The following is a 10,032-nucleotide window of genomic DNA, read 5'->3' on the forward strand; positions in this document are numbered from 1 at the left end:
ATCTATCAGATATTCCTCAATTGTGTTTTAAGGCCCTATTGAGTTTTAAATTAACTAAAAAGATCCAGAGAACAAATAATCAGTAACCCTTTTCAAGAGGTTATAATCTAGTGACAAAGTATTGCACAAGCTTTGGTTTCTGTATGTTTTGGCATATTAGAAGTCCATAGCATCTGCGCCACAAGTTTTTTCAGATTTAAAGTATAGAAATTATGTCAGAGACAGTTCATTTTCCTGAAGCTTTCTCTCCACTTGGCTCCCTAAAGATACTCATTGCCTCACTCACCAGAAATCCTTCCACATTTTTTTCTTTCTCATTACAGAGAGTACCATTAACACAATCCAGTCGATGCATGTGGGTGAATTCAATCAGAAGCTGCTAGAAGCCAGCACCCAATTTAAAAAGAAGCAAGGAAAAGGTACAATTGACATTTGGTGGCTGTTCGATGATGGAGGTAAGGAATTAGAGTAAGAGAGAGATTTCTGTGTTACCAAATGTAAAACCAGACTTGGGAACCTGCATAAAACTGTTTTCTTTTAAGATTACATAGTCAATTTTCTGTCTGGCTTAAACGTTTTAAGACTAACTTCCATCCAAAACTGCCGAAGTGAAGGATGGAATTTTTACCACACAATGCACTAATTTGATCTTCCTGCAATTTTATATGTTCTTCCAGGTCTAACAATCCTAATTCCTTACATTCTAACTATCAGGAAGAAGTGGAAAAATTGCAAGTTAAGGATCTTCACTGGAGGAAAAGTCAATAGGATTGAAGAAGAAAAACTAGCGTAAATATTTGTGTCTCTGTTTAAAGACTTTGAACTGATGTTAAATATAATGCATATACAGCAGGAAGCTGGGAATTTCTCAGCACAACTGGTGTGTTGTACTGTGGGCAGCATGAAAAAAATTATATACTTGATAGAAAAGTGTTGAGCTGATGGCATAGCCCTCAAGGCTCAATATAAATGGTGATTACCAAAGGAAATTCACATCCAGCGATTTTTGCCATTAATAGCCCATATTCCCTTCTCTAAGAAGAGCAGTCTGCACTCCGTAATGAGAATATAATTAGTTTTATGGGATTTACATGAGATTGTCCAGTTAACAGTAAGTGAAATTGCACATGAAGCTTCTCATACGCAAATACCATAGACAGATAGCTCACATAAATGTGATTAACCGTGGTAAAATGTAAGGACATTAAAAAGCAAGTTAATCAACTTTAAGACCAAGTTGATTTGACTTAGCTTTTTTAAAAAAGTCTAGATTTCATAATCATCATTCACCTTCAAGCAAATGAAAGGTACTAATACACACTTACTTCCATCATCACTGTATATGGGACCTTTCCTTCCAGCACTTTACACACCAGAGGCAGAGCCATTTCACATCTGGTGGAAGCAGTCCAACTTGCGATGGAAGTCAGTAACAAAGAGGTACAGGGTATCTTATCAAAGGGCAGCAGCCCCCTGTAGCGAGTTAAAATCAACATGTCCAACCAAAACTCCATTGGAAAACAAGTGAGATGGATGCAAAGATAGGAGTTAGAATTTAGCCAGCCTTGGAAAGATAGCTGCCACATGGATGCTCCTTTATGCTTTTGCTTTCACATAAAGCAAGCTTTATTCTGCTGTTGTTTTGTCAGTTGTAAGGATTACCTTGAAGTTAACATACTTCTGTAGAAGAGATTCACGTGCTTGTACAAACTGCTGTTATCATTGGGTAAAAAAAGCTTTACAGCTGCTCAAGGACCTGCTCCCTGTCCAGAGTCTGCCCAAGCTTGGCTGCTCAGGACTGCAACTGGCTCCTGGATCTAGGCACTCAGGTCACCAAATTTTGTTGAGAGGAAGTAGGAGGCTTTGACATCAAATGGGATTTGTCAAAACACGTCAGACCTTCAGAGGCAGTTCTGGCACCTGTATATACTGCTCATCCTACAAAAGCCAGAGTGAACAGCATGGTCAGTACAGTTGGCAATGACCTAGTTTGCCTCCAATAAAAGAGTAAGTGTATACACTTCTACCTAAACACTAGCTTTCCTCAACAGCATATTCTACCCATGACACACAGAGGCCTTCAGAGAGACAAATCTGGAGGCTGGGTGGCTATTTACCATTTCATCCATTGTATTTCCAATTCAGAAATTAAATTTATCTGGACTTTTGCTAGTATGCAATTCCCATATACTAAAACCTTTCCACAGAAGTTGAGACTTTGCCCTTTTTGGTGTTCAAAACACAGATTGCCCCAGGGCACATCAAGATTTATATAAGCAATATGTTGTTCTTATATAAAAAAAAGAACAAGTAAATTCTCAGGTCATAAGCAAATATGTATTTCTATCATGGTTTGCTCCTAGGAACTTTCTGACCTTTTCAAATTACAAAGGTGGGAGTTGGGGGGGGGAAGAGAGGGGAGGAGAAGATACACATTCCCAACCATTCTTCTACCAAAGGCAAAACTGACCTAACTAAATCCCTCTAACCTCAGTACAAACACACAAAGCTATAAAATATTCCTCCTCCCAATTGGGGCAGAAAGGCAAAACATTTTGTTTTATGAATATATGTAAAGACAACATGCAAGTAGATTAATATAAATTCATTAATGAAAAAGTTTCTTTAAATATTGCACATCAACTTTCCAGACTAAATTTTCACCAACATATACACTAGCAGTGTTACCCGTACTCCATGCATAGAATTCTGGTAACAACAGAATAACAGAAGCCTTCTCTAAGTATTGAAGAATTCTGTCCTACTGTATTTTGAATATTTTTCTTTTATAATTCAAGCCTTTGCAACTACTTAAAGTATCATTTGTTCCCAAAATGTAAACACCCTCCCGTCTGCTATTCATTTCCATTTTTCTTGATTTTCATTGATCATCAGTTAAATGAATTATACTACAGCAATAACATCAATCAAGTGCTGTAATTGGAAACTGAAACACTAAAGCATTTAAAGTAATTTGTCATATAGTTAAAGATAACGAGACAACTGCATTTTATATCTTAACTCATTTATGAGTGCTCTTTGATGCAAAGCACTCAGAAATACAGTGATAAAATATTCTCTTCTTTGTTTTCAGGATGGCTTCACTTCTAAGCAAATTCAGAATAAAATTTGCTGATATTAATATCATTTGTGATATCAATGTAAAGCCCAGCAAAGAGAGGTAAGAAACATTACCAAAATCCATTCTTCAGCAGTCGGACTTTATCAGGAGCTTGCTTCTTTTATGCTGAGCATTAAAAAAACCCAAAACACACCACAAAGAATAACACTGTCACTCAATTGCAATCATTTTCTAAGTACCTAGAGCAGGAAAAAGAAAAGAACCTTTTAACAATCACAACTCAAGGGGTAAGAACTATAGGCAGCCTTTTTCTTTATGTTGTAATGATAAGACTTAATTTTAATAAAGCCTAATTAGACACCACACTTATGAGCCAGTAAATTTAACAGGCATTTTCTGATGGCTTTTAATATCTATTTAGGTTGCAACAGACTTTCCTTCATCATATTATTCAGTCAGTGACAGTTCTCTTGTAAAATCACCATCTCTGCCTTCTGGGTTTTATCATGAATTCATAAACTTAACATTTTTCTGGCCAAACATAAGTATACTTCTCCTTTCCCATGAGGACAATATTATAATACTCCCCTATCACTCAAATATAATGAAGGTTCAATGTTTTTAAAAATTAACTTATCTAAAGAATTTATGTTCCTAGGCAGAGGTTAGGAAGTTGGTAAAACAGTGCTCAGCAAGCTCCACCTCCAACTGTATTAGCTAAAAAGAAAAATAAATCTTCAAGTCCTTACTTTCTAAAAAATATCTCTATAGAAATCACCTATTTCTTCTACTTTATGTAGACAAAAGTATATTACAGGTTGCTCAGGAAATAACTGATTTGCAACTCAATTCACAGCATTGCTCTTGGTCTTAAAGATACTCTGAAAATGTTCTCACCTTGCTATGGTATCTTCCATCCCATCTTTTACTTCCCTCTTAAGAGGTCCATAGCTGTTTCATAGGCAAAGGGCTCCTCTCCTCCACTCAAAACTTTTCCTCTGAGTTCAAGTGCAGTCTCGGGTTAGTCTTTTAATCCTTCTGTGTCCCATTTCTACACACACCGATAACTTTGCAGAAACAGTATTAGATTCACCAGTGTTTCCAGAGTGCATTGGAGATTTTGACTTAGGAAATGCAATTTAAAAATATAAAGATTTTATTACTAGATACCTCAAGTCACTTATTAGTGCTGTCTTGATTGCTCAGTTAATATTTTTTAATTATATACAGAACTGTGCAAAATACTTTTTTCTTGTACTATGCAGTGATTTTACGTTGTTTTAAAAAAGCTATTAAAAAGAATACATATCTGCTGTTAACATAGAAACCAGAGATATTGGCTACATCAGCAGTATCTGAACAGAACACTTGCCAGACTGTTGCTAGTCCACTGTATCTCTCTCCCAGCTAGCATCCCATTTACTTCACTAATAAGAGGATTATCATTACTTTGCATACTGAAACAGACACTAAGGATTTTGACAAACTCTCTGGCAACTTTGCAACAGCAACATTAAGTGTCATATGCCTTTAACCCAGCTCTTGACTTCCTGCTCTGTAGCAAAGTCCAACCTGTGCCCAGCCTCCCGTTTCACTTCACAGTGAGGCCTGTCAGCATAAGGTGCTCATAGAAATACACCTATGTTAATATAAAAGAAATGCCCTGAGGTCTCTGTGGGATGACAGAAACTTTCAACAAAGGGGCAAGTAGGGAAGTACAGAAGGGTGATAAAATTCTCCAAATTACAACAGTCAAAAACTTCAAGAAATTGAAATTTAGAGAGAAAATCTGTGGAAAAGTTGGGAAACGAACACAAATCTGAGCCCCCATACAGCATTTCCTTCAGCCCCTTGCCGAGATTTATATCACCCATTTCTCCATTCCGTTAAAACTGTAAAACTGTACCAGTCAGGCAACTGCTCCAGCTAATGCTAAAGCAATAATTAAAGCTCAGTATTTTTAAGGAAACCCATATTAATTGTTAACATTAGTAACCGATATAGTGCAGCTTGAAGTTACTGTAGAACTCATTTCAGTATTCTTGCTACAACTAGGAAAAATATAGAAAATTCTCTGCAACTATAAATAGGTCAAATGCAGTGTTTAATTATCCTCAAATAACCTTTTAATTATCCTCAAATAACCCCAAGCAGCCAAGCCATAACTTGGAGACCAACATAGCAAAGAATAGTTAGCAATTTTGCTATTTTTTAGCTACAGTTACAGTCAGTGGTGCCGGCCATACACAGTGTGTGTATGTTAGTGAGTTCATACCCTACAGCAAGGCCTCCTTTGTAACTCCCGTTTCAGCTGGAAATTCTTTGAAGAGATGATTGAACCATATCGCCTCCATGAAAGCTGCAAAGATATAACAACTGCTGAGAAATTAAAGCGAGAGACTCCATGGAAAATTACAGATGCAGAGCTGGAAGCATTCAAGGAGAAGGTAAAGCCCTGCCTACCTTTTTACATCTTCACCTTTTCTTACACTCCAGAAGTTTGAAGCGATTAGTAAGAAAATGTGAAATACCAGATACGGAATTAGAAACATGGCATGTACATACCTGCATTTGATATTTACCAATTGGATTTATACTGTAAACATGGGAGAGGTGTGTTATGATTGCATTATTCAGCGCTCTGTAAGACCTTGGCATGTTTACACAGTATTTTCCAGGCTGACGAGAAGCTCTGCCCACATCAGAGCCAGCCAGATGAAAACCACCTCTGAACCAGAAGCCACACAGTACCATGCTGAGGCCAAGCTAATAAGATCTGTTGAGAGGTTTATTAAATGGCTCCACTGTTTTAGAGATTGAACCTCTTAGAGAGTGTAGTTCCAAACATTCACCACTTTGGGAAATTTGGAATTGAATCCAGACCCTCTAACTGGCTTTAGGAATTTTTCCAAGGGCAAGATTTAACACAGATTCTGACCTCAATGGCAGAGGAAAAACTAAACCTGCCTACCACACAGGAGCTCTCCCACAGTTCAGAGGCACTCTAAGGCTGATGTTGCCTGATCCACTGAGTGAATTAGAGCCCAGGCTGCTCTTTAATTTTGTTGGAACTTACCTTTTTAGCAATGAACCGCCAGGCTTCATCAGGCCAGTGCCGAAAGCATACTGCAACCTCTTCTACCCCTGAGAGACAAGTTCTCCTCTAACTGACAGAGAATTAATCTAGCAATTTTATTTATGGTTCCTGTTGGATTAACCTGAGTGCACTGAGAGTTTAGTTATCTCCACTTTATGGTGCTAGTAACTTCCTCAATGGAGCAAGGATTGTGAGTCTGAGCTCAAAGCCACTAGAGGTCACAGCCTGACATTAACATAAGCTGAAATCAATGGTGATTTAAGATAACACACTACACTACTGACTGCAGCAGCTTGGAAGCAGACTGACTGCTCGCTGTATTACCCTTTTCATAGATTTGATAACCAGCATAAAGTTATGGTAGCCAGCTGTGGGCAGAAAACTTTGGAAGTACTCTCAGCATAAATCATCAAAACTTGGGAGTCAGAGCCCTTAGAACATCCCAGTATAAAAAACAATGGGAACATAATCCCACAGATATACACACTTGTGTGCCGAACCAGTGACGATACAACAGGAAAGAAATTCACGATTAATCTTGGTCTTGTGTAGGTCACTAACTAAGGAACCATGAAAAAAAACATAGGCTGAAAACAACCAGCAATATGAAAACGCCAAATCTCTCTACAAAATAAGAACAGCAACAAAAAGTTTAGCTTACACACCCGGAAATACATGCCCCTTATCTTCAGAAGTAAGGCAGTTCTGGGAATTTTATGGAGGACATTAGAACACATTTAAAATTCAAGAGAGAAAAACTTGGCAGCACAGATAAAGGGTGATGTTATAGGATGACTCTCATGAGATAACAACTGGCTAAATTATGAGGATTCTTACCTATATAACGTGTAAAAGAACAGTGATGTTTCTGTAGAGAAGGAAAATTTAAGGTCTGAATGGAGAAAAACCATCTTTTTACTTTCTCCAGGGAAACGAGAATAAAATTTGTAGGACCAGTTAAGATAGATGTATCTCCCATGCTGCAATCTCCCTCCTACACAAAACTGCCCCGGTCTCTTGTTCCCTATGACTTGCATTAAGTTATAAACACTTTGGGGGCCTGAGCCTGACCATGAAGTAATCTTGGCTGAATTTCAAAGTAACAGCCACTTACACAATTTGCAGAAGTCCATAGAAATAAACAATACATAAAGTGGCTAAGTCTTACTCCAGACTCCTGGTCTTTTGTTTAAGAGGTGAGTTTCTGTCCAGGTTCTCACGCACTGACATTTACCCCTACCAGCATGGCAGCTGGACACTTAGAAAACAGATGAATTAATATATTAACCACTATCAAACTATAGCACAAAAGAGTCTCTGCACAGTTCCTATACTCCATAGACAAAGAAATACTTAAAAACTATGTCTGAGCTAGCTCTGGTAATGTGTCAGTACAAAACTAATCCCCATCTCCAGGAAATCTTATACAGTGGTGAACAACTGTGGCCCCTACATAACTCTACTAATCGAGAAGCATGGGTTAGCCTTGTGTTTTGCCATCTCTACCACTCCAGACCACAGAGCAGAGCCAGCTTTCAGTGCTGCCAGAGCAACTGCAGAAAATCTTGCAGGCAATGGGTAGTGTAGAAGTCCCTGAGGCACCAGAACTGAGGATCACTGACCTAACTTTTTTTCTTTTCCCCTGTTTTGTTTTAATCAGAGCTACCGCCAAGTCCGTCTGAATGAACTGTTACAAGAGCATTCGAGGGCTGCTAACCTCATTGTCCTGTGAGTTACAAGATTTTAGTTCTAACTCAGAGAATAATCTAATATGTAAATGGACTAGAGCAACAGAAATGCTTGTATTAATTCATTGAGGGCAAAAATAATTTTTAAAGTACCTTTTGAAGGACTTGCATCTGAACTGATGGTTCTGGGAGTACACTGAATATGAGTCTTTCCTAGTAATTCTTTGTAGCTTACAAAGCTCTACTCATGAAAATCTGTAAAAAATGTAATCTTCACATCCAACTCTACACAGTGAGTGTCACATCTTCTTACTCATCTGCAGAAAATACACATTGTTCTTTCTTTTCCCCCAACAACTGAAAGTTAGAGAAAGGATTCTTTTGGTTTGCACACAATAAATAGAATTATTTGCCAAGATCTACTTGGAACTATGTGAAACTGAAAAAGGATAATGCAATTGCATAAAAAAGGAGGCCACCAATAAAATTACAAAAAAAACCCAACAAACAACCAAGCAGCAGCCATTTTCAAAATCAACTTTTAGTTAGAGCAGATAAACCTCTTTAGCTCTATTAATTCAGTCTCCAAAAAGGGGTGATCAGGTAGTGTTTACCATAAATTTACCCATAATTTAAAACTCTCATTTCACAGTAATTACAGATCAGAACATAAGTTGATGGATGGCAAAACTGTGCATGTACTGTACTTTTATCCTTTTAAAAAAATCATATTATGTGTGGGGTTTATGGCAACAAAAATGCTTCTTTACCAGTTTAAGGTTACAATCATGGGCAGTGCAAGCCCAGTACAACTAGCCATGTTAACGGCACTTACCAGGTAAACAAGAGTTTGCAAGATTAAGGCCTAATATTAGCCTTAATCTTTATAATCTTTTAAAGATTATAAAGCTTTGTGCATTATAAGATTAAAACAATCATGTTGTCTAATTACAAACAGAGTTGTATATGAACACTTGATGTTTTCCACTTAATATTTAGTGAGATGCACGTTATCAGGGTTACCCCTGTCTTCATAATGTTAATTTTATTTTTTCTCTCTGTCTAAACAGGAGCCTCCCAGTGGCAAGAAAAGGAGTAGTGTCTGATTACCTGTATATGGCCTGGCTAGAAATTCTCTCCAAGAACCTTCCTCCAGTCTTAATGGTCAGGGGCAACCACAAAAATGTACTGACTTTCTATTCGTAGAAAGACATTAGTGCCTAGAATATCCCTTGCTTTCTTTCAACACCTATGTTTTTAATCGCAGTGATTTATTAAAGATGCACTTATCTAATACAGATCAAAACCTTAGTAATTGACAGAAAATTTTTAAAAAATCCAAAGCAACACAGTGAAGAATTAGAGAAAAAATGTAAATGGTCCCTGCTGGTGTTACACTCCAGTACAGGCAAAAGAAGGAAAATCTACCTATCTATATATATATCACATAAGACAGCAAATATTTTGAACACACAAATAAGAAATTCCACTAATTTTATAAGGTATCAAATACGCTTTTGGTATTTATCCTAGAAAGGCAAAATTAACTGCTACAATACAAAAAGCACTAAATCTATAAGTAAATGCTTCTTTCAAATCGCACTGTCATAGCTGCTAATAGACACATGGGAGGATTACAATCAAATGCACCAACTTGGGAGAGAGAAAAAAACCTGTGCAGTATCCATCGTGTCAAAGTCATAAACTGATATAATGCAAGTAGGATACCTGTGATGCTGTTTAATTATAATATTGCCAAATTAGGACCTAAACCCTCAGCAGATGCTTTTACCTAAATTGTTCTGCTAATTTATATTCATTAAAATGCTTCTAATTAACTGACAGTCAGTTACATATATAACGCTACATATATAAAAATATGGTCTCTATATGACAAGACTTGATAATGAATTTTCAAGCTCTGACATGGAATGAAATTTATGGTTACAATAATTAAATGTAAGTAAATTTCACAAAGAAATTAGTGAAATAATTCTGACAATTTTTGCTATGAATGTTATGGGTTAATACAATTTGGGGTAATATGTACAGTGATTTATATGATTAGAAAACAAAATAAACTCCATTAGCTGAGTTGAATGCCTTATTTTTTGATTTATATAAAATATTCCTCTTATTTTTAGATTTTCTAAATAATATTCATT

General features: G+C 36.9%; 1 protein-coding gene and 1 long non-coding RNA gene across 3 annotated transcripts in view; one reads left to right on the forward strand and one right to left on the reverse strand.

Moving 5' to 3' along the window:
• Positions 1-10,032, forward strand: part of SLC12A1 (solute carrier family 12 (sodium/potassium/chloride transporter), member 1) — a 55,327-nt gene extending 45,295 nt beyond the window's left edge. Inside the window, exons 23-28 of the mRNA XM_014944707.1 lie at positions 324-455; positions 678-789; positions 3,095-3,181; positions 5,394-5,529; positions 7,840-7,907; positions 8,938-10,032. Of these exons, the coding sequence (XP_014800193.1) occupies positions 324-455; positions 678-789; positions 3,095-3,181; positions 5,394-5,529; positions 7,840-7,907; positions 8,938-9,073 (671 nt within the window). The 3' untranslated portion in view covers positions 9,074-10,032. The remainder of the gene's footprint in view (positions 1-323; positions 456-677; positions 790-3,094; positions 3,182-5,393; positions 5,530-7,839; positions 7,908-8,937) is intronic.
• On the reverse strand, positions 1,239-5,525 carry LOC106889563. 2 transcript variants are annotated; one of them, XR_001412366.1, is made up of 4 exons: positions 5,358-5,525; positions 3,980-4,149; positions 3,196-3,321; positions 1,239-1,938 (listed from the first exon to the last, which is right to left on the reverse strand). It is a non-coding gene; the product is annotated as an uncharacterized LOC106889563 (long non-coding RNA). The 2 variants fall into 2 exon arrangements; XR_001412365.1 differs by having other exon boundaries at positions 3,980-4,206.

This window comes from Calidris pugnax, unplaced genomic scaffold, assembly GCF_001431845.1.
Source record: "Calidris pugnax isolate Ruff unplaced genomic scaffold, ASM143184v1 scaffold70, whole genome shotgun sequence".
Taxonomy (NCBI): Eukaryota; Metazoa; Chordata; class Aves; order Charadriiformes; family Scolopacidae; genus Calidris; species Calidris pugnax.